This window comes from Ceratotherium simum, chromosome 17 (assembly GCF_057802395.1).
Source record: "Ceratotherium simum simum isolate JZ-2026a chromosome 17, ASM5780239v1, whole genome shotgun sequence".
In the NCBI taxonomy this organism is placed as follows: domain Eukaryota; kingdom Metazoa; phylum Chordata; class Mammalia; order Perissodactyla; family Rhinocerotidae; genus Ceratotherium; species Ceratotherium simum.
The window spans coordinates 56,308,707-56,333,455 of record NC_141916.1 but is presented as its reverse complement, the minus strand read 5'-3'; the positions used below and the strand labels follow the sequence as shown (position 1 = coordinate 56,333,455).

Genomic DNA, 24,749 nt, shown 5'->3' with positions numbered 1-24,749 from the left:
ATGGGGGAGATTGAATTCAACTCGGAATACGACAGGGACCGGTGGAGATTTATAGCCAGGGGCCAGGGTGAGGGAGACAATGGAAAATTACTAAGAGGAACTTAGGTATCAAGGGTGAGGGGGAAGAGAAACTTGATCAGAAATCAAGAGTGGAGGAAGAGGAACTTGATTAGATAGAAGGGCGAGGGTATTCCGGGAAACTGGCTTAGCAGGATTCTTTGGCAACACCGGGCTCGGCGAGCATGAGGCCTAGTCTAGAAGGGGGCTCAAAAGAGCCTGACTAAAGCTTGCTCCAGGGGGTGTCTGTCAGGGCGCAGTAGCGGACTGAAACTGGGTCGGTCTAAGTCCGCAGACCTTGCTGATCCTACATCCCCAGTGTTAGGGGTTAAAAGCTAAACCTCACAGGACCCAATGGGTCAGGCGCTGTGCATCAGCGAGGTAAGCTACTGGCTGCCGTCCAGCCTCAAATCAGAACGACGCCAAATCCGGGCATCGGTTTCGTTATCTACCCTGAGTCTCCAGGAGGCGAGCTTGCCCGGGCAAGAGGCGCTTCCACAGCGGACTCCAGGGCGGGCCCCGCACGCACCTTCGGGCGCCAATCACAGGCCCGCGCGCAGGGGCGCAAGCGCCGCAGCCCTGGGCGGGGCCTCACCTGTCACCAGTCTCCTCCGACCTGTCGGCTTCCTACCGCCCTGATTGGCCTTCCGGAGATGACGTAGGCGGCTGCCTCGGCCTATGGCCGCGGAGCCGGCCGGCCGGCGGGGATAGGCGGAAGTGGGGTGGGCGAGGGAGCCCGCAGTGCGGAGCAGCGGCGCGGAGCTGGGCGGGGGACGCGGGCCGGGCTGTGGCCTTGTCTGCTTCTCCCTCCGGGGCCAGCATGATGACGCGCTTCGCTCTGACCGTTGTCCGACAGTGAGTATTGCTGTCGCGGGGTGCCTTTCATTGAGTGCGTTTTGTTGTGGGTGAAAGGACCGTTGGTCTGTCATCCCTTCTCTTCCCTGCTTGCTCACTCCTCGGAGGGTTAGCTTGCTCCGGGCTGTTTTCCAGGTGTTTTCGTACGTGTTGTTTCATTTCGACCCCTCCTCCCCCCAGCAACGCTGAGCCAGAAAGGCAGGTGCTAGATATTGTCAGTCCTGTGTTACAGAGGAGGAGAGTGAGGTCTGGATGAGCATAAAATGATGAAGGCTCCCAGCCGCTTGGCGGCAGAGCTAAAGCTGAAGAAAGACAACCGTGTCTCTGGACGTCTCTCTGCACCGTTTTGGTCCCCAGCAGATTCCAAGTTTGCAGAATAGCTCGTCCAAGGCTGAGAGTTCTGATGCTGGTTGCCTGCCTTCCGCCATGCCCCCTCTCCGTCTCTGCTGTTCCCCCTCATTTCCCAGGACAGTCAGCCCCGCAGACGTATATTTGAGATTTATTTCTTCTCTCCAGAGGTTACGTTTCTGGGAGAGAAAAAAGGGCCCTCCGCCCTTGTCTCAGCTGACCACGTCACCCTGAACAACTCTTTTTATCATAACATTACAGTGAGCTAAATGCTGGCATATTTTTATGTCGCTTATCTTTTTTCTTCTCAGTTATTTGCCGACTCTTAATAGGAAGTGAAATTCAGGGTGGTTAAGAGCACAGATTTTTCAAGCAAGATAGACCTAGGTTAGAATCCATGCTCCAGCTAGGAGCCTCGTAACCTGGCCTTTTGTTAACTGACTTAATGTTTCTGAGGGCAGTTTCCTCGTATATAAAATGGGGATAGTGATCATACCTCCCTCACTGGGTTAGCGTGAGAATTAAATGGAAGAAAGGTCAAGTCTATAGCACAATGGAGAGGAAGACATATATTTGAGAATTAAATAACTTCTATAAGGACAGCTCTAATAAAAATGCAGTTAGTCCTCAAGTATGTCTGTACAGTTTATCAGACCAGCATTTTGAGTGGGTGCTATGTCCCAGTGGACTGGGTTACACAGATAAGTAAGACACCATTTTTGACTTCATGGAGCTCACAAGGAACAGTAACATGATTTAACCTTGTCAAGCTCACTGTACCTGCTGTCTTTTCTGTCCTGTTCTTCCTTTATAGGAAAATAATCTTGGGAATCATCTGAAGTTGTCTCTTTAGGATACACAGGATTTTAATGCCTAAACTAGAAATTGAGTTCCTCTCTATCTCTTCTCCCCCACCTCTCTTCTCCCCCACCTCTCTCCATTTTATAGAATGCTTTACCACCGTTTTATGACCTACTTAAGGTCAAGCAGCTAATCAGTAGCAGAACAGGGACTAGAGTCCTGATTGCCCTTTCTTCCGGTGTTAGAGCACTTTCTGGATGCCTTGACCCAGTCAGCACAGTGTCTGGCATGTAATTGAAGCTCAGAAGTTGTAGGAAATCTGAGTAGCAAACCACTCCCTTGAAAAGTCAGGTGATCCCTATTCAGATTCTTAATAGACAATAGTTAAAGGAGTGTGGATTTTATCCCCTCTCTGCTTCTTAAAAAGGGCTTGGTTTTTTAATTGATTCCTCGTAGGATTTCTATAGAAACCAATTAATCTTAATAATTTATCATGTGCCAGGCACTGTTGTAATTAAATTCTGACAACTATCCAGTTAGGTAAGGATTGCTCCTGAATTTGCAAGTGAGGAGACTGAGACGCAGCAGGTGTGTAACTTGCTTAAAGTCACATGGCAAGTTGGGGAGGCAGCAACTTGACAGCCCATCCTCTTAACCACTGTACTCTTTTGCCTCCTGTTTTATTGAGTTAAAGCTTAGTATTTGTAGATTGCTTGAACATCACCAGCCATTTTAGAGGCTACTTTCTATTTCTCCTTATATAATGGTGAAGAATGATAAGAATAGTTTGCTTTGTTCTATTTTATTTGTGAGAGTGTTGAAATAATTGGTAGAGTTATGGTTAGCTGCTTTCCTTAGTTTTTTATTTTTTTTATTTTTATTTATTTATTTTTTTGTGAGGAAGATTAGCCCTGAGCTAACATCCGATGCCAATCCTCCTCTTTTTGCTGAGGAAGATTGGCCCTGGGCTAACATCTTTCTCTACTTTATATGGGATGCGGCTTGACAAGCGGTGCATCAGTTCGTGCCTGGGATCTGAACCTGCGAACCCCGGGCCGCCTAAGCAGAGTGCACTCATTTAACTGTGGCACCACTGGGCTGGCCCCCTGGTTAGCTGCTTTCCTGTTGTAACTGAGCAAAAAGGGGCTTGTTCAATTGCAAACAAGCCGGTGGTTGAGAAAGGAAAGTTTATACGATTAGCTAGCATAATCGGAAGATGGCAGACTAGTGTCCTAAAGAACGATGGTAAAATCATATAGAATCTTGAGGCAGTTATATAGGGGAAATGAGCAGGGAAGGAGGAGGTTTAGGGATGTCAACCATCCAGTGTGACGAACTTCAAGGCGCCTCATTATCTCTTCTGTCACTCGTGATGGATACTAACCCAGAATTTTTCTTTCTCGAGGTCCTCATGTTCTTGGGGAGAACAAAGTTACCTTATCACAGCTGGGAGATATACGTGAGCAAGAGTCATAGAACTAGCAGATCATGTATTTTGCAAAATTGACAGGTGCTTAATCATCTAGGCTACGTGCAGGCTAGAATGTATTCACAGAGACTAGTGAGTCAGGGTCGTATATAGTTACAATATTGCTTCCTTTCCCTAAGATGGCTTCCCTCGTGCTAACTTAAGATCTAGCTGTTACACTGTCTGGATCATCCTGCTTTTCTCTTTTAGAGTTTTCAAAGCTAAAAATTGATGATTCTTTCAGGAAAAGAAATGATGTCAATCTTGATTGATCATCACCATAGTTAAATACACTGACTCGTACTGGAATCAGCAAGATTGGATCATTTAGCATAATGTTGAGAATAGGCACTTGAGTTTTCTATTACCTGATTCTGTATAACTCTATAAGATAGTCAGATGCTTTGAAACTGATGGCATGATCAGTGTTTTTGAAGAGTTGGATAATTCTGTTGAACAGTGCGCCTTCAGACAATGCAAGAAAACTTTTAAAAGCAATTTCTTTAAGTTCAACCAAATTCTTTATGAATCTTGTGCTGTTACTTTATGTGTGTTTATCTTTCTTCATCATATTTGAAAGTGAAAGTACCAGTATGTATCATTTTTGGAATAGAATGCCCAAGATTTTAAACTTCAAGTCTGCTCATATTATTCAACTGTAACTTCTCATGATCTTATATGGTGCAGCCGTGTTGAAAACTCCAGTATGTAGGCTGGCATTTCCATCACCTACACGACACAATGAAGGCCCTAGTGCCCTTGAAATGTTAGTTGTAGGTGTTTGCAATCAGCTGCTTGAAAAACCATCGTATTTCACTTCTATTTTTAACTAGCTCCTAAAACTTAAAAATATTTTTACAAACTGAATTTACTTTACTTTTAATGACTTAAAGATGATAAATTAGTGAAGTTATTGATAGCAACACTGATTTGTTTTTCTTTACCTCTAGCGTCAGTTAACTTACTTTTTGTTGAATGTTAATCATTATTCTGGTTATTAATAAAGCAAGAAAAATAAATTTTATCATCTATAAAGTTTTCTAAAGGTATGTAATTGTTATGTTACTGTGATGTTTGTTTTCTGGGAATGGAGTTGATCAGTTGGGAGAGACTTTGCAACCAAGACTAATCTATATATAAACAAAAATGTGTCATGAGTTGGGTATCTTATGTTCTTTTTCCCCTCAAACCATCTAGTGAAAGTCTCTGTTATTCACACTTGAAATCTTCTGTATTTTCAAATGAATTAATTGGTGTAGAGCAATTAGGATAAAGCTGTATTCATGATTAAATACTAGGTGAGGCTTTACATTTCCACGTACACTAAAGCATATGTATCTTGAAAACTTGTCCCAAATGTATTCTAATTCTCATGATTTGTCTCTCTCTTGTGGCAAACTGAGTACTTGTTTACTGAATTGAATCTTTAAAAAGATGTGATTGGGAAATTAAGCTTTGCATATTATTTCTAAAGAAATGCCTTAGAATATAAACTAGAAGTAACAAAATATCTTTTTAAGTGAAGAACAGTGTGATAATCTACAAAGTGAATGATGCATATTTGTAGGGCCTATAAATGGCTGGTCATAAGACAGCTTCTTGGCATAAGCATTTGGATTCTTGCAGAGTCGGGTGTTGTGTTCTGGAAATGGATCACACTGCAGATTTTGAAAATGAGTGGTGTTATTCTTGACTCCTTCCAAATATATTCCTCTGACTTTTCACCTTCCCTCCACCTTCTCTGCTGCTGTCACAAGCCAGACTTTGGTTAATCGGGAATTAGATTAACAGCAAAACTATTTTAGCCACCTACTTTTCTTTGCCACTCCCAAAACAAACTAACTTTAAATGGTTGCTTCAAGGATTTATACAAAGCTCTTGATAAAGCTGATAAAAGCTATAAAACTAAATATTTATGAATGTTTTTGGAAATAAATTCTATTTCTAGAGTCCTACTCTGTAATATTTATAAAGTAATTTGAAGGCAAAATGCCCATTAGAATGCCAGTGATTGTTAATAATAGAATAATGTCTGCAGCAGTTTCTACTGACTTATAACTAAATGAAATCTTTTGTTATAGCTATTTTTTCTCCTTTCACCAAAAATGGTTAGATGGTGGGGCAGTGCCATTACAAAGCTATCAAAGTACTGGAATTCCATTTTTTATAGGATGACATTTTAGTGATATAATCTTTTATTTTATTCTGAATCTTTTATCAAATCAGCTCTTGGGATTAAATTAAAATCTTGAGCTGTCTTTTTAGCAAGCATACAAAAAGTTATCATCTCTGCTGATTTTCTGTGATTTGTAGAGACCTGGACTGCCAAAATTGTTAACTTCTCCTTCACTCTTGATTTTAAATTTATGAAATGAGCAAGAGAGCTTGTAATCCACATAAAGTAGGCAAAATCTTTTGAGGTTTCTGTATAAAAGTAAATATGGGATAGAGGGGGTGGGGTTCTTTGAATTTTGCTGGAAATTGAATTTGGCCACAAAACCACTATCTAAAGAGGATGTCACTTGTATTTAAACAGCAGTTTTTTCATTCTTGGTCTCAGCAAGGTTATGAGGCTGGGATGGGAAGTGAATCCAGTGTTTGGGAACCCTACTGCATCGTTGCCCTGGGTGCTTTATCTGTCTGAGTGGTAGAGGTTAATATCCTCTTTCACATCCATTTCATATGATTCTGAGTGAGTTTTGGAGTATAAGAAATCTTTCATTAATATTAACAACAACAATGATAATGGCAAATCATTGGTAAATAGTTCTGTGTAATTTAATTTACTTGTCATACATTTTTTTAAAGCTAATAATTCCACACATTTAGAAACCAAACCAATTCTTCCTCATCTTCCTGTTGTCCTTCTCTCACCCCATAGGGGACCATGTTCGTTTCTTCTGTATCTTTCCAGTGTTTTATTGTGCATATCCAAATGTTTATTCTTATTTCTCTTCTTTCTAAAAAGATAATCTTTTTATGTTATTCTGCACCTTTCTTTTTCTACTTAATAATATATCTTGGTGATTTTTCCATATCTTTTCATATAGTCTCTCTCTTTTGAGGGGACACAGTTACACAGTCTTCCATTATGTAGATATACCACTGTTTATTTATTTTTTTGTGTGTGAGGAAGATCAGCCCTGAGCTAACATCTGCCAATCCTCCCCCCCCCCTTTTTTTTTTTTGCTGAGGAAGACTGGCCCTGGGCTAACATCTTTGCCCATCTTCCTCCACTTTACATGGGACGCCGCCACAGCATGGTTTATGATAAGCGGTGCGTCGGTGCGCGCCCGGGATCCGAACCGGCGAACCCAGGGCTGCCACAGTGGAGCAAGTGCACCTAACCACTTGCGCCACCGGGCCAGCCCCTGTTTATTTGTTAATGTAACCAGTTCCCTGTTAATGGACATGTAGGTTATTTACCGTCTTTTGCTATTAGAAATAATACTGTAGCAAATATTCTTTTAAATCGGGATGAATGCAGGTATTCCCAGTAATAGAGTTGCTGGATCAGAGGGTAAACGGATTTGTCATTTTGATATTTCCAGATGACCCTCCATCACAGAGTACATACACTGAGGTTTTGTTATTTTCCAGAACTTTCTCCAGGTACTGGGCATGTTAGGGTGATGCAACCTCTGGCTGTGCCTTTAAGAAACTGGAGCCGGGAGAGACACACAACTGAAAAGTTAGTTAGCATACAGATGATACCTTAAAGTAGTAGTGCCAGGGTAAAAGGGGAGCAGAGAGTTGGGGTGTTTAAGAGGGATTGGTAGGTGGGGAGCAGTGCTGGCGAGGAAAGGCTGCCTAAAAGATCTGGCTGCCTGTATTGGGTCTTGAAGAATGAGCACGTAGTAGGCGGGTCCAGCAGTCTGTGTTTTAATAAGCCCACTAGGGAATTCTGATATGTGCTCAAGTTTGAGAACCACTGCTCTAGGCAGGGCTTGGCAACTATTTCTTGTAAACAAGGGACAAGGTTCCGGGCAGAGACCCGAGTTCGTGATTCTGGCTTTAAGATCTGATGGAGTTCCTTTCTGTATCTGAGAAAATCAATCCCATGTGAGATTTTTTCTTTTTAAACTAGTGCTTCACTTAAAAACAAAGCAGGGGTGATCAGCTTTCATAGTAATCAGGAAAATACAAATTAAAATCAAGGTAAGATAAATTGTTCAGGTGCCAGATTGGCACAAATTGAAAACTCTTACATTACTAAGTGTTGGTGAGTATGTGGAGCACTGCAGGGTGGTAAAAATTGGTATAACCACTTTGACATTATCTAATAAAGTTGAATATTGGCATACCCTGTGGCCCAGCAATTCTAGTGCTTGGGTCAGCAAACTTTTAATTAAAGGGCCAGATAGTAAATTGTTCAGGCTTTGCGGGCCATACAGTCTGTCTGAACTTCTCAATTCCACTATTAGGGTGTGAAAGTAGCCATAAACAGTATATAAACAAATAGGTGTGACTATGTACCAATAAAACTTGATTTATAAAAAGAGTTGTTTGCCAATCCTTGAGTGGTTCTCAAACATGAGCGTGCATCAGAATCACCTGGTGATTATTAAAACACAGATTGTTGGGCCGGCCCTGTGGCTTAGCGGTTAAGTGCGTGCGCTCCGCTGCTGGCGGCCCGGGTTCGGATCCCGGGCGTGCACCGACGCACCGCTTGTCTGGCCATGCTGAGGCCGCGTCCCACATACAGCAACTAGAAGGATGTGCAACTATGACATACAACTACCTACTGGGGCTTTGGGGGAAAAAATAAAAAATAATAAATTCTTTAAAAAAAAAGAAAAAAGAACTTCATTCCTTTAAAAAAAAACCAAAACACAGATTGGGCCCCGGCCTCTGAGTTTCTAATTCGGGTCTGGGATGGGGACTGAGAATTTGTGTTTTTAACAAGTTCCCAGGCAATGCCAATGATGCTGGTCGGGGGACCACACTTTGAGAACCACTGCCCTAGAGAATCTGATGCACACTGCACAAACACATTCATGGCAGCATAGCCCCGAACCGCAAGCAATCTAAATATCTGTCAACGATAGAATGTATAAATATATTGGGGTAAATTCTTACAGTGCAGTGTTACACAGTAACGAGAGTGTAAGAAGTACAGCCACACTCAGCAGCCTTGAGGTGTCTCACAAACAGTGTTGAACCAAAGAAGCAATATACAGAAGACTACATGGACAGTAGGCCCCCCTTATCTGTGGCTTTGCTTTCTGTGGTTTCAGTAACCTGTGGTCAACAGCAGTCTGAAAATATGAAATGGAAAATTCCAGACATAAACAATTCATAAGTTTTAAATTGCTCACCATTCTGAGTAGCGTGCTGAAATCTTGCTCCATCCCGCCCAGGACATGAATCATCCCTTTGTGGGGGCCATCTTGGTTATCAGATCAACTGGTGTAGTATGGCAGTGCTTGTGTTCAAACAACCTTTATTTTACTTAGTAATGGCTCCAAAGTACAAGAGTGGAGATGCTGGCTATTCGGAGATGCCAAAGAGAAGCCATTAAGTGCTTCCTTTAAGTGAAAAGGTGAAAGAAAAAAAATTGTATGCTGAGGTTACTCAGATCTACAGTAAGAATGAAACTTCTATCCGTGAAATTGTGAAGGAAAAAGAAATTCATGCTAGTTTTCATGTCACACCTCAAACTGCAAAAGTTACAGCTACAGTGCATGATAAGTACTTAATATGGGCAAAAATGTAGTATAGATAGGGTTCAGTACTATCTGTGGTTTCAGGCATCCACTGGGGGTCTTGGAATGTATCCCACACAGATGAGGGGGGAATACTGTAGTAAGGTGCAATTTATTATAAAATTCAGCAACAGGCAAACTAATCTGTGCTCTACATGGATGGGAAAGGAAAGCAGAGAGCATCCAAGGTAGTGGATCCACTGGGGCTAGGAGGGCATTGTGATGGGAAAGGGACAGGGTCGAGGAGGCTGGCAGTGATCTGGTAACTTGGGTGGTATTATGTGGATGTTGGCTTTATAGTTACGTTATTTGCTTATATTGTTTATTTCACAATTTTTAAAAGATTACAAATGCATTAAGTTAACTCTTTGATTTCTGTATAGCTCTGTCCAAAAATGACTTACAAGTATAATTATTGAGTGCTTACTAAAAGCTAAGCACGGATCTAAATGCTTTACCTGTATTCACTCAATTATCACAAGAGCCCTGTGAGATGGAGACTATTATTATCCCCATTTCACAGATGAGGACACTGAGGCACTTGAGATTAACCCAGCTGGTAAGCGTAGAGCTGAAGCAGTTTTATTCCCGAGCCTGTTATATGGCAATGAAGTTTATTTTAAAGGATTTTCACCTCTCGTTGACATAGAGGGATATAAATTTGGGCTGTAGAAGTTTGATTCCAAATGAGGAAATCACTTGCTCTGAAGAAACCTGTTTACTGTTTTTACCCACCATTTCCAATTCTAGGTCCAGTGCCCACACGGAACAAGCCAGCTGCTTTCTCAGGGCAGCCACAGGTCTTTTGCGTCTCTGTGTCTCCAGTGCATAGCGCTGTACTTAGCACGGAGGAGGAGCTCAAGGGAGTCTCGCCTGAATTGTCCTTGATAGCTTTCCATGTATTTGACGATGGCTTTTACTGTAGGTCTGCCCCGTTGCAGTCTTGTCCGGGTACCTGCACCCCCACTTTCTTCCCCTCCAGCGTCGAGTGCCCATTATTTTGTGACAGTATGCAGTCCTTTCACTCTTCTGGTTGCTTCAAAGTTGTTTTGCTTTGGTTTGGTTGTCTAATTCTTAAAAATGTAGTACCAAACCTCTGTTCTTCAGTGTGATCTGCAAGATCGTTCTCAGCACTGCACAATGGAGCAGCTTGAGAAGATCTAGGAACTAGGAGAAGGCAGGGGATCTGAAGGCTTGTGAGCTTCTTTCCCATCCATTCAGATTCCCTTGTGCTTTCTCCTTCGGTCCGGCAACGAACGGACTGACTTTCATGTTTTGGTCCTGCTGCCTGGGAAGGTAGTTTTGGTTGACATTATTATAACAAGATTATTTAACAAAAATTATATGTATATATATATTTTAATAGAATTTTCTACCTTCAATTCGGTTAAGATTGATTTATGATCTATACATTTTAATTTGAGGCAGTTTGAAATTCTTAGCTCATTAAGTACATTAGAGTAGATGATTGCAAATATTAGTTTAGAATAAACTATAATTTTACAGATTAGACTATGAATTATGTTACAAAATTGATATGCCATCTTTTTGAATATCATTACCTTTCATTGCTGATTTTTTCTCTTCTCAAAAATAACCTAATTTTATATTAAAAGTTTTTTTCCCCTCTCTCTATTTTAGTGGAGAAACAAGATTTAACAAGGAGAAAATAATTCAAGGTTGGTATACTCTGACTATTATTTTGGCTCTCTCCTTTAGTGTTAATATGATACGTGAGTTAATCAGATTTGGGATTACAGAATTAAAGCATCATAGTCACAGAAATATGATCAGAGCAGATGGTAACCAAGAGGAATAAGTCTCCTAGGTGAACCGGCTGTAAAGAACAGTGCTCCAAGTTGTTTATGGGTAGCTTCAAAGTGGCCCAGTCAGCTGAGGAGTTATATTGGGTCTAGTTGTCTTAAAATATAACTTCTGGGATTTAAAATTATTTCATATTTGGAAGTATAAAGTTTACTGGCTGGTGTTAATGGTATTTTTCTGCTAAGATAGTTATTTTATTTTTAGTAGTAACAAAGAAGAGGTTTAGATAGAGAATTCCTGTTCTCACAGGGGATTGTTACTTTATTCTGAACAGATTCTCCCTCCCTTGTGCTGTTAATTTGGACTCAGATCTTTTAATCTCCCTGTGATCCAGCTAGTCTGGCTTTTAAAGAATATCTTGGGTCAGCTTTCAGCTGGACATGCTATTTCTGTGCTGTGATTATAAAAGCATTTAGTTTTAATTTTTTTTTGGTTAGGGACATCTGGGGTTTGCAGGAACTGATTTTCATACCCAGTGAGCCTGACTCCCTCTTCTGGAAACTAGTGTGATAATTAAATGAACCTTTGTTTTCCGGGGACATGTGCCCCACCCAGAGCATCCTTTGGACTTGTGTTCCGTACCACCTTGTCCTTCAGGACTGCCCTCTGTCTCATTTTATGAGAAACCGACAATGGAACACGGATAAAAGTTTTTTTTGGGGGGGGGGGGCGGGGGCGGCCCCGTGGCACAAGTGGTTAAGTGCGCGCGCTCTGCTGCAGCGGCCCGGGGTTCACCGGTTCGGATCCCGGGCGCGCACTGACGCGCTGCGTGGCAAGCCATGCTGCGGTGGCGTCCCATGTAGAGTGGAGGAAGATGGGCACAGAGGTTGGCCCGGGGCCAGTCTTCCTCAGCAAAAAAAGAGGAAGATTGGCAGATGTTAGCACAGGGCTGATCTCCTCACCAAAAAAAAAAAAAAAAAAGTTTTTGTGTTCACACTTGTCTTTTAGGTTTGTTTTGTGTTCTTTTCCTAACTTTGTAAGTTAGATGCTTAGTTCTTTAAGTTATAGCCTCTCTTTTTTTTCTTTTTGTTAAGCATTCAAGGCTTATGTATCTCTAAGTACCATTTTGGTTGCATACTTACAGTTTTGATATGTAGTAATTTTATAAGTATTCAGCACCAAGTATCTTAAATTTCCATTGTGATTTCTTCGTTGACCTATGAGTTGTTTAGAACTGCTTTTTAAATTTCCAAATGACTAGGCTTTTTGTTTTGTTCTTCATCTTTTGTGATTGGCTGCCAGTGTAATTGTTTGTGTTCTGACAATATGGTCTATTTGATAATACTTCTTTGAAAGTTGTTGACATGATCAGCATTTATAAATCTACCATTGTATGCTTGAGAAAAATCTATGTTCTCTGATTTTTGGGTTTGAGTTATATTTCAGATGATCAACCTTGATTTTGTTTAAATCTTCTATACTTTACCAATTTTGTAAATTTACTAATTTGCCTGCGTGACCTAAATATTAATTTATGCATGAGATATTTTGAATTTCCCACTGTGATGCCCAATTTATCTTATACCCGAAATTCTATCAATTTTTGCTTTCTATATTCTGCTTTTATATAGTTAGATCCTATTTTACTAGGCATATACAAGTTTAAAAATAGTTGTATCTTCCTAGTGAATTGGATTATTGATTATTTATAATGATCCTCACAATCTTTACTAAGACCTTTGCATTAAGGCCTGCTTTTCTGATAGTAATATAGCTACTCCAGCTGTTTGGGGGGTTGGGATTTGCCTGGTATATATTTCCATTCCTTTCCTTCCCACCTTTCTGTCTACTGATGTCTTAAGTGTTAGCTAGTAAATAGTAGGTGGCTGATTTTGGTTCTTTTTTTTTTTTTTTTTTAATACAATGTGTCTTTTAATTGGCAAGAGTAGTCTGTTTACTTTTGTTCTGATTACTGATGTTTGGACTTTCTTCTTTGGTGTTCTTTTCTCCTTTCTTTTTCTAGTCTTTCTTTTCCTTCTTACTTGCTTTTACTTCTTAAGTGCTTATTTTTCTTTTTCTTATCCAACCCCCTTTTGTCTTTCCTACTGGCTTTGAAATGATAAACCATTTCTATTCTTTTAATGGTTACCTTTAAATGTTTACCACTCATACCTAATAAAACATAAGATTAATATACTCCCCCCAAAATACAAAGAACTTATGTTACTGTTGCTTAATATATTAGTCCTATGGTTTTTTAACCACATGAAATAGACATTATTATTTAATTTATTTAGACAATGTTTGTTTAGATTTATATATATATTTATCAGTTTCTCTCCTCATTTCTTTTGCATCTCAAACTTTCCTTCCTGAAGTATCTTCTTTGAAAGGTCCCCTAGTGTAGATCAGCTGATAGTAAAGATAGTCTCAATTGTTTCTATTCTAGACAATTCTGTTCTTGTTCTATTCACTCTCTTTTAGTCTAGACAGTTCTAGACTGCCGGTTCTCTTAGCACGTGGAAGATACTCTTCTGCTGCTCTTTTGGCTTCCATTGTTCCTGTTAAGAAGTCTTCTCTCAGCCAAATGGTGTTCCACGGTGGGTAATCTGTCTTTCTCTGTAACTGCTTTTAAAGTCTTTTGTTTGATTTGGTATTCTGCAATTTCCCCTAATATATCTAGGAGGGATTTTTTAAAAAATTTATCCTGCTTGGTGTACATCATGTTGCCTTTATCTGTAGATTTATGTCTTCCCTCATATCTGGACAATTCTCAGCCATTATCTCTTCATATTTCCTCTCCTCCATTTTCTCTGTTTTCTTTCTGGAGTTCCAATTGATGTGCGTTAGGAATTCTTGTTTTTTTCTTCGTGTCTCTGATATGTCTGAGATGTGTTCCATCTCCTTGTATCTGTGCTGCATTCTGGGCAATACCTTCAGCCCTGTCTTGGAATTCATTAAGCCTCTGTGCACTTGAGTCTCTGTCACAGCCCAAGGCAGGGTGGTCATCTGCCCACCACAAGACACGCCAATAGTCAAGAGGCAAGAAAGTAGGAGGGAAAGGACTTCATTACAGCTTGCTAGCAAGAGGGAAGATGGCTGACTAATGTGCAAAAGAACCATCTTACAGAACAAAGACTATAGGCCAGTTATTTAGGGGGATGGTCTCTGGGTGGGGGCATCCATCTGGTCTTAGTTCCTGATAGTCTTTTGTTTTACTGAATATGCGTCAGAGACTGGAGCAAAGCCCTATACCCTGATCTTTCAGTTGTCGTTGATGATGGCTATCAGCATAGACTTTCTGCCCAGGGATCATCACATTCCTAAGGAACTCAAAAGAACAAAGTTATCAACTTATTGCAGCGGGGAGGGACCATAAAATCTACAGTGTGTCTGGGTTAATCAGAGGTCATTCAAAGTTACAATATGGTTTCTTTTCTACAATATGGCTTCCATTATGTCAACTTTGTGTTGAGCCAGTATCAAATCCATTGAGGGATCCCTCTCACCTCCAGCAGTCCTGTTTTTCATTATTAAAAGATCTGTTTGGTTCTTTTAGTTGTCTGGTTGTTTTTGATGGCTTCTTGTTACTTATTTTTGTGATTCTTTCTTTATGTTTTATTCAGTTTATAGTCTGTATTTGACGATTCCAATGTCTAAAGTATTAATAGTTCTAAATCTATTTTGTTGCTTCTGCTGACTTTCATTCATGATGGATTGTTTTCTTGTGTGTTATATTAGTGACAGAACTATTATTTGCTCTAAATTAGGAGAAAACTTGTTAGCTTTTATTGAGAATGACTTGCTCTGAAGAGCATTTGCATTTGATTTGACCACTGACTGAGACTACGTCAGCCTCCTTACAAGATCCCTGGCTTCCAGGAATGCTGAGTTCAGTTCTCCCACCTTACTGTCCCATGCAGTGGCCCCTCCCCCAACCACCCCCTGTTTGTGCTGATATCATGGCAGCTCCATTTTCTCCCGTTGATGTTCAAGTTTCAGCTAAGGATATTTTGGTTGCTTTGCTTTGCCTCTTGGACATTTTGCTTATGACTTGTGAACAACACACACACATACACACAAACACACACACACATTTCTTTTGTAGTAGGAGGATCCTTCAAAGTGTTTAATCAGCTTTTCTCCTGGAAATAGAGGTTTCAAAGTATTTTTAAAATGTAAAAGGAAAAGGAAGGAGGAAAGAAGGGAGGGAGGGAGGGAAAGTAATACAATATGGAACATTTGGGTAATGGAGATAAAGAAGGAAAAGCTTGTTTAGGTGATGCTCCTTCTATCCAAACGTAACCCTGTCTTGAGAACGTGCTCTCGGAGCCAGCATTAATAAAGTACAGCCGATAGAGAGATGGGCGGATATGAAGGAGGGAGAGCTGGAGATAGCTGAATTCTCATCATCATCTAATTTTCATTAGGCAGACATTCTTTTATGAAAATTTGAATACTTGAGCCTTTATAGGATTATAGCTTAATTTTACATGCTGTCAGTTCTCTGAAAAGTTATGTGGAAAAGTACCCAAGGAAATCTTTTAATAAAATATACATAAATGCTATTTATGTTCTCTTTAGTATGATTTTATTTGCATCCCTTATATGTATATTTGAGTGTTATTGTTCCTTCTCTTAACACCACAGGACAAGGAGTAGATGAGCCTCTTTCAGAAACTGGATTTAAACAAGCAGCCGCTGCTGGTGTATTTCTTACTAATGTGCAGTTTACTCATGTTTTCTCCAGTGACCTCACCAGGACAAAGCAGGTAAGTCTAGAGTCAAGGTGTAGGCTGATGATTCAAAAGTGTCAACGGTTGTGACTGAAAACTCGGCTACCAGAGTCTGTAGGGAGTTAAATCACACACAGACATCACCTCTCCCCCCAACAGAATTTCTTTTCTTTTCATTTTATTTTCCTACTTTATTTTATTTTGGTAATTTTTAAATTAGAGTAGCTTGGGGAAAATGTCTAACAAAATGTCTAAAAAAACACACAGAAGGTGTCATAAGAGAGAGCCAGCAGAAACAACAGACAGGAGAATTTAACCCATAAAGACATCAGATATTAGAATTACCAGATACAGTTAAAAAAAAAAAACTACGTTACTATAAAGAAATAAAAGACATGTTTGAAATATCTTTAGGGAACAGATTACTATAAAAACTTAAAGAGAGATTTAAAAAAGAGCCAAATCAACTTCTAAAAGTTCAATGGAAGGAGACTTCTGTGACAGTCATGGGGGAGTAATACCGTTGGAATGTAGCCTACGCCCACAGACAACAAGAAAACAGGACAAAATTTGTGGAGCAGTTGTGTTCAGACATTGGGCTTCAGGCAGCGTAGGCCTCTGATCCCCAGATGAAGTGAAACAAAGGAGGTGAGCCCTCAGATTATCCTGGTTTTCTGTCTGAAGCAATTTCCAGACTCTGGTAGGAGAAACCAAGTAGAGCCCAGGGGTTTCAGTGAGTTAAGGAGACAATGCTTGGAATTTGGGGAGGTTAAAATAACTAGAATTTGTGGGGCAGAGTACTGGAAGAGAGAGCTGCATAGAGAAAGAATTCTAGACGTATGTGTAGAGATCCCGTAGGTCTTTGGGGACCCATTAATCTGCACATGCATAGAATGAAACTGCGTGAGGCCAGCAACACACAACTTCAGGGGAGAGAACAATTGCTGAGGAGCTGTAAGCCAAATAATTCCTAGAGCCCACAGAGGGTTGGGAGTCATTTGAGTTCCCACCAGCCAAAGTGGAGAAATTTTGTTCAATACACAGAGCATGAGGTGGAGAATTCAGAAGGAACACACCTTAATAGTGAGGCTAAACTGTCCCCAGAGGAACATAGTGAGAAGAGAAATAGAAGATATAAAAAAAGAACCAAATTGATCTTCTAGAGATGAAAAATACAATATTGTGTAATGAAAATTTCACGAGATGGGATTAACAGATTAGACGCTGTAGACAAGAAGTCAGTGAATACGAAGATGTAGAAACAGAACATTCCAAAATTATCTATGAAAAGAAAAAAGACTAGAAAAAAGAAAAATGAAGTTGTCAGTGAACTATGAGACAATATTAAGCAATATGATATACATGTAGTTGAAGTCCCAAAAGAGAAGTAGGTGGGGGTGAGTATGGAGGATAAAAAAATATATTTTGAAGAAATAATGACTGAAAAGTTTCCAAGTATATACCTAGTGAAAATACTTCAAAAATTAGGGTGAAATAAAGACTTTTTCTCTCAAGCAGAAGTTGAGAGACCAGAAATAGATCCACACTTATATGGTCAATTGTTTTTGTTTTTTTGGTCAGCTTGGTTTTGGCAAATGTGCCGGGGTAATTCAGTGGGAAAAGAGTAGTCTTTTCAATAAAGGGTGCTGAAACAATGGGCTATCCATATGGAAAAACATGAACTTTGGCCCTTACCTCACGCTGTACAGAACAATTAACTTGCAATTGGTATAGAACAAATCTAAAAGCTAAATCTATAAAACTTCTATAAGTAAACACAGGAGAAAAATCTTTATGACCTTCGTTTGGCCAAAGGTTTCTTAGGACAAAGCGTGAACAAGCGACAGATTGAGAGAAAATTATAAATGTGTATATTATATATATAAAATGTGTATATGTATACATCTGCAAAGACATATATATACATATCTGTCTATAGATTAACAGGTGTGTATATATATCTAAAATTCTTTCAACTCAGTAATTAGACAAACATCCCACTTTAAAATGGGCAAAAGATTTGAATTTGACCAGACACTTCACAAAAGAAGATGTATGGAAGGCCAATAAACAGATGAAAAGGTGCATTATTGATTATTAGCATTATTGATCATGACAGAAATGCAAATTAAAACCACAATGAGATACTATTATGCACACCTTTGAATGGCTAAAATTAAAAAGATAAAAGGATGTGGAGCAACTAGAACTCATATATTGATAGTGAGAACGTGAGGTGGAATAACTACTTTGGAAAACAGTTGCACGGTTTAACAACACTAACTGTGTGATCCAGCAGTTTCAGCCTCAGGAATTTATCCAAGAGAAGTAAGAACATACGTCCACACAAAGACTTGTACACAACTCTTTGATAGCAGCTTTATTTATAATCAGCAGAAGGTGGAAACAACCCATGTATTCATCAGTAGGTTAATGGCTAAATGAACGATGGTATATTCATACAATGGAAACAACTCAGCAACAACATGGATGAGTCTCTAAAACATCGTGCTGAGCAAAAGAAGCCAGACACAAAAGAGCACGTACTGTATGATTCCATTTATATGAGACTCTAGAAAAGACAAATCTAATCTATAGTTACGTAAAGCAGATCAGTGGTTGGGGCCCAGGGTAGGAGGGATTGGCTGGCAAAGGTACAAAGGAATCTTTTGGGGTGGTGGAATTCTTCTGTATCTTGATTTGATGGTACTTAGATGGCTGTACACATCTGTCAAAACTCAGTGAAGTGTACATTTAAAATAGGTGTATTTTATTGTAAATTATACCTCAGTAAAGTTGATTTAAAAATACAGAAAAAGTTAAAAAGCCAAAAACAAAAACCTCAGTGAATATACTAAATTATAGATTAGACACAGCTGAAATAATCATTAGCTTATAGATAAATATGAGATACTAAATGAAATGTAGCACAGTATGATAGATTTAAAAACAAGTTTATAAGACATGAAGAACAAGATGAGAAGGTCTAGTGTCTTTCAGAAGGAGGTGTCAGAGAAAATGGGAAAGATGCAATATTCAAAGAGGTCACAATTAATAATTTTACAGAAGTTGGAAGATAACAGATTCTCAGATGCAGGAAGTATAACAAATCCCAGTCAAGAAATAAAAAGAAACCCATATCTTCACTTAAAATTGCAAAACTCCAAAGAATAAAAAGGGAAATCATTTACCAAAGACCAGTATTAGGCTGTCAACAAATTTGCCAATATCGATAGTAATTCTTTAATGTGCTGAGAGATAAGGATTAACCTTGAGTTTTATACCCAGCAAAACATTTTCTACAGTATAGGTGAAATGAAGACATTTCAGACAGACTGTAAAGAAACTTTCAAAGGGTAATTGAGGAAGGAAGATAATTCCAGAAGGTAGGTCTGAATTTCAAAAAAGAATAGTGAGCAAAGAAATTGTTAAATGTGTACGTAACTATAAACAAATATTGACAATATAAAACAGTAATGGTGAAAATGTCCAATTTGTGGGAAGAGGGTTAAAAAACAAGGCAGATTGTGGACTGAAATGATTTCTACAGTTTTGCAAATACACTGTCTCTAGTCAACCAAAAAAACCAGGCACCCAATGAGAGAAGGGAACATGAATAAAAATGAGCAAAAACAAAAGGCAGCAGAAACAGCTACAGGAATTATCCAGTAATGGGACTTATCAGATGTAGACTTTAACTGTTCAATGCATAGATAAAAGATGACATTGAGAATTTCAGCAGAGAACTGGAAAATATAAACAAGAACCAAATGCAAATGCTAGAACTGAAAATACAGCTGAAATTAGAATTCAATGGATGGGTTTAACAGCAGTTTAGACACACCTGAATGGAGAATTAGTGAACTAGAACCTTTACTGTAAAGGGCCAGATAGTAAGTAAATATTTTAAGTTTTGTGGGCTGTGTGGTCCCTGTCACAACTGTTGGGCTCTGCTGTTGTACTGTGAAAGCAGCCATAAACAACACACAGATGGCTGTGTTCTAATAAACTTTGTTTATAAAAACAAGCTGTGATCTGGATTTGGCCTGTGGGCTTGGAGTTTGCTGACCTCTGAACTAGAAGACACATTAGAAGGAAATATCAAAATCTGGCATGAAGAGACAAAGGATGAACAGTACAGAAGACAGGCAACTTTTGCAAAGGAAAATTATTTCTAGTTCTTTTTCATTCACTAAAACAGCATGTATTATTTTGACATTTTGGCCAAAATAATTATTTTTATGAGAAGAGAAACAGTTGTCTTTCAAATTTCAGACCACATGTGGGATTTTGGAGAAGAGCAAATTTTGCAAAGATATGACAGTAAAGTATGATTCAAGACTTCGAGAAAGGGTAAGTAACTTCCTCACATAGTGTTGTTTGCCATGAATCATCAGTAAACCACCTCAGTTTATCACGTGGCTAAAAATTAAGTGCACTCCTGCTAGGGACATAGAATCAGCTAACATATGGTAAGAATCTACTATGTGACAATCGCTATTACATACTCGCGTAGATAGTGTCTTATTTAGTTATTAAAATCATATGAGGGAGACATCTTCAATTATAAAAGCAATGTGTACTCATAAGTACTTAACACAGTACAGAAGAGTTTAAAAGTGAAAAGTTCCCTCCTCAGCCTCCCAATCCCTACTCCCCAATTTTAAGAATGAGTACACTTTCTTATGCCTATTTTATATACCAGAAAGGAATCTTTCTGAAACTGTGAATTAGCTGAAGCCATACAGCAATTTCAGATGTGAGATTTGACCATGTCTCCTCCTAGAGCAGTATCTTGAGGATGCTCTGTAATACTGACCTATAAGCCGGTTAATGTCCCTGCCAGCCCTGTGCTTCCTTCTCTGCCTGGATAGGAATGTAACAGAATGGCTGGAGCATCTTTAAAGAATTGCTTTCCCGCACTTACATGTGTTCTCTGTTACAATTCCACAAATATATGAGAGCTTCAGCATAAACGCTGCTGGGAAAGGCTCACTCTGTGCCTGAGAACCAATGCTCAAATGTTAAGCAAAAATGTTCAGAGTTCAGCAGAGCACTGAACAGGCCTAGTAGGAGAAAGCATTGTCACCGGGCTGGGCCACCTCTTCTCACTCTGTGCTCTCTGCCTGAGTAGGTTCATGCTCTCCTATGATTTCACTTCATGGGCTAATGGTTTCCAAATACGTATTTTTAGCTTAGATCTCTTATCTGAGCTGCACACCCACATATCAAACTGCCTGCTGTTTATTCTCTTTGTGTGCCCCACCACTACTACCAGCTCAGTGGAATGCACTGTCTTCTCTCCGCCCTCTCCTGCTTTACCCACTTGCTTAAGCCATACATCCTTGACTCTTCACTGTCCCTCATGCTGCACATCCCATCATCATCTTGTCAATTCTACCTCTACATAGTTCTTGAATCCTTTGTTTCTCTGCGAACCCACTGCTGCCATCCTACTGCCGTTCAGTGCCATCTGTCGTCTAGATCGCTGGAACAGTGATTCTCCCAATTTCTGTCTTGCTCCCCCTTTTCCAGTCTAATCTCCACACTGGAGCCAGAGTGATCTTTGGAAAATTTGGTTGCTATACCCTGTATAAAACAGTTCACTACTTCTCTTTTACCTTCGAGAGGTTGTCCTAACACTGACCTGGTCCTCAGCGTGCTGTGGGATCTGATCTGTTGCCTCCACTTGCCTCCTTCCTCTTCCCTTGTCCTTAGTGCCCAGCCTTACTGATAACATTAGCGAGCACTTACATGGTGCTCACCACGTTCTGGCACTGTTCCAAGTGCTGCAGGTTTATTAATCTTCACAACAACCTGATATTGTGAATTTTAAAACCTCATTTTTTAACCTGCATTTTACAGAAGTAGAAACCAAGGCACACACAGGTCAAGTCCATGCCCAGGGTTACAGAGCTAGTTCGTGGCAGAGCTCAGATTCAAATCAGGGCCTGCTGGCCTTGGAGTCCATGCTCTGGACCACCGGTCATGTGCCTCTCACAGCTCTTCTTCGAGTCACCAAGCACCCTGTGCACTTTCCTTACTGGACTTCTGATTCTGTTCTCCACTCTGCCTGGAATCCTTGTTCCCCAAGCCTGGCCACTTCCTCTCGCCCAGAGGCTTCGGCCCTCTGTGATTCCCTGACTCCAGATTAGACGTGTCTGCTGTGTATGTCTGTGTCCGGGATTTCCCTCCGTCACGGCACATTTTCACCACCATTCCTCGGTTGGTATCTCCACCGCTCTGTGCTCTCAGCATGGGCGGGGAGCTGCAGGTCGCTCCTGCCCTCTCCTTCCCTGCTCTGGCCTCACTGCCTAACCTGTCTCAGTGTAGCATTTGAGTATTTAACAAATGGATGTTTCCATTGTTGTGAAAACAAAGCAGGTGATGATTTTTAATGTCCATCTTTGTAGTGGAGGTTGCTCCAGATATAGTTGAGGGTGTGAGCATTTGGACTTCACTGGAAACGCAGCTGGTGAAATGTGCATGTATTCTATAAAAACGTAATATTTTACCATCAGACTTCTCTCTCGTGGTGGTGGTAGAATCTTTTGGCACTGTCAATACAAACCATAAATAATGATTTGTCTCTTTAAATATCTTATTATGCAAGTAATCCATTATCATAGGGAATTCAAGGTAAGAACAGTTTGGGAAAAAAGACAGTTAAAATTTCTACCCTGCACAAACACAGTGAACATTTTGGTATGTGTACCTCTGACTTTTGTTCATGTTTGTCTGTTTATCGGTCTGTCTATCTAGCTGATGGTGTATGTATTTTTCTAAATGTAATCCTACTATCTGTATTGTTTTTTAACCACCTTTTCTCCCTTACTGTGTTTTTCACTGCCCATAAATGCACATCCATATGATCACCTAATTAAGACTCTATAGTATTCTAATATGTGGATATTGCATAATTTTATTTAACCAAGCTACTGTTGGACGTTTAGGTTGTAACTAGATTTTCCACTGATGTAAATAATGTTACACGTCTTTGTAGTTAATTCTTTGTACACATATCTGATACATTTCCTAGAAATGGAATTGCTGAATGTGTACTTTTTTTAAGGCTTTTATCCATATTGCTAAATTTCCTTCCAGAAAAGCATTGCCAGTTTATGCTTCCATGAATGATCTAAGAGAAAGTTTTTCTCGCATCAATACTAGCTATTAGTGGTCTCTTCGGTCTTCCAAATTTAATAACTTATTAAAAGTGCCGTTTTGATTTTCACGTTGTGGATGCCTAATGAGGTAGATTTCCCATGTTTATTGGCCATTTGTATTTCTTTTGTGACTTGTGTGTCCTTTGCTAAGGCTCAATCTTTATGAATGTAAAAAAGCTGATGAGCTTTGAAGTCACATAGATCTGGGTTTGAATTTTAACTTTGCTAATTATTGGCTGTGAGAATATAGGCTAGTTGCTGAACCTCTCTGAAGCTCAGATCTCCCATTTATAAATACGGAGATGAAAATGTCCATCTCCTAGTGCTGTTATTAGGATCAAATGAGAGAGCATGTGTGGGTGTGAGCTGGCTGACTTGGTTTCTTGCATGTGTTAGTCTCTTGCCCTGGAATCTGTGCGAATCCCTGTATTTGTCCAGTAAAGCCCCACTGTCTACTTAAGTGAACTCAAGTGAGTTGTTCCATACAACCCACCTGGACACAGTGTACAATGCAAAATGTCAGCTGGTTTTCTAGGGTCCGTGGCCCATTACTGGGTCTACTCCTCTTATCAGTTCAGAGGAGATATAATCAAGAACGTGGAAGGAAACTAAGCTTATTCCCTGATGATTGTCTTAAATTTGCCATAAACCTGGACTTGCTGTGCTGAAAATTCACTTGAGGCCCTTTTTTCTCTTGGACCATTGCAGAAATACGGAGTTGCAGAAGGCAGGGCGCTGGGTGAGATGAGAGCGATGGCCAAAGCAGCTGGAGAAGAATGCCCTGTATTCACACCATCCGGAGGAGAGACCTTAGACGAGGTACGGAGCACTGGGGCAGGTGGCACGTTGATGAACTTCCCGAGGTCAGAGGAGCTGAAACCTGACTTTCTGTGTAAAGGAGATGTTTCTAAATTTTAGCTAAGCAGTTTGAAAGTTGTTTGGTTCATAAAACAACTCTGCACAATATCATTTTTCCCCCTTTTTAAGCTATCCTGTCTTTCTCGTTTATTGTTAAGTTGGCAGTCATTACTGATAATGGATTTAAGAAAACGTGTCATTGGATGGTGCTGTTAAGAAAACGCCTTGAGTGGGAAGCAATGGCTTTAGCAGTGGTAGTGGTAGTCAGTAAAGCAAGTGCGGTGCTGTTCAAGGAGAACGATAGGCAAGACTGAAAAAGGCCCCAGGCAAAATAATTCAAGACACAAAATCCTCCTGCCTCTGCTGCCTCCCTAGCTCTGTAAGTGACGTCATCACTGGGCTTGCATTTCTTTGAAGTATTCTGCTTTTCAATTGCACATTGGTGATTTTCCCTCTATTCTTTATTTTCATAATTTTCTTGTAAAAACTTGCTATTAATTTAGTAAAGGAAAGATTTTTTTGTCCTTGTTGTAGTTCTGACTAAACGGAAGTGCCGGGTGTAGTTTCCTGGTTAGCACTGTTTCATTTGATGGGCGTCCGTTTCTGTAGGTTTCCCTAACTAGACTCTGAGTGCTTTGAAGTTAGGAGGTGGGTATTGTATCTTACTCATCTGTGTCCCCAGTATGCTTCCATAGTTCCAGAAACATGGTGGGCACTCACTCACTAAGGTCTGTGGAACCACTGATTGAATGAATAGAAATAGAGAGTTGCATCTGTTTATGTAGAACTTAACGATGACAGACAAAATTCAATCTGTTATGTTTTATGTTTGTGTTTAAGACAGTCATTAATGTCTCTTTACTTAACTTTTTATTTCTTTTCTTGGAGGTGAAAATGCGTGGAAAAGACTTTTTTGAATTTCTTTGTCAACTGATCTTGAAAGAGACGGGTCAGAAAGGACAGTTTTCACAAGGAGCTCCAAGCAACTCCC

At 39.9% G+C, this 24,749-nt stretch overlaps 1 protein-coding gene across 1 annotated transcript; it reads left to right on the top strand.

The window, feature by feature from the left end:
- TIGAR (TP53 induced glycolysis regulatory phosphatase) lies at positions 1 to 24,749 on the top strand. Its single transcript, XM_087441929.1, has 8 exons — positions 1 to 67; positions 663 to 912; positions 10,876 to 10,913; positions 15,649 to 15,770; positions 20,010 to 20,087; positions 23,609 to 23,719; positions 23,917 to 24,137; positions 24,647 to 24,749. Exons 1-7 carry the CDS (start codon positions 1 to 3, stop codon positions 24,070 to 24,072), a joined length of 822 nt encoding a protein of 273 aa, XP_087298055.1. The 3' UTR covers positions 24,073 to 24,137; positions 24,647 to 24,749.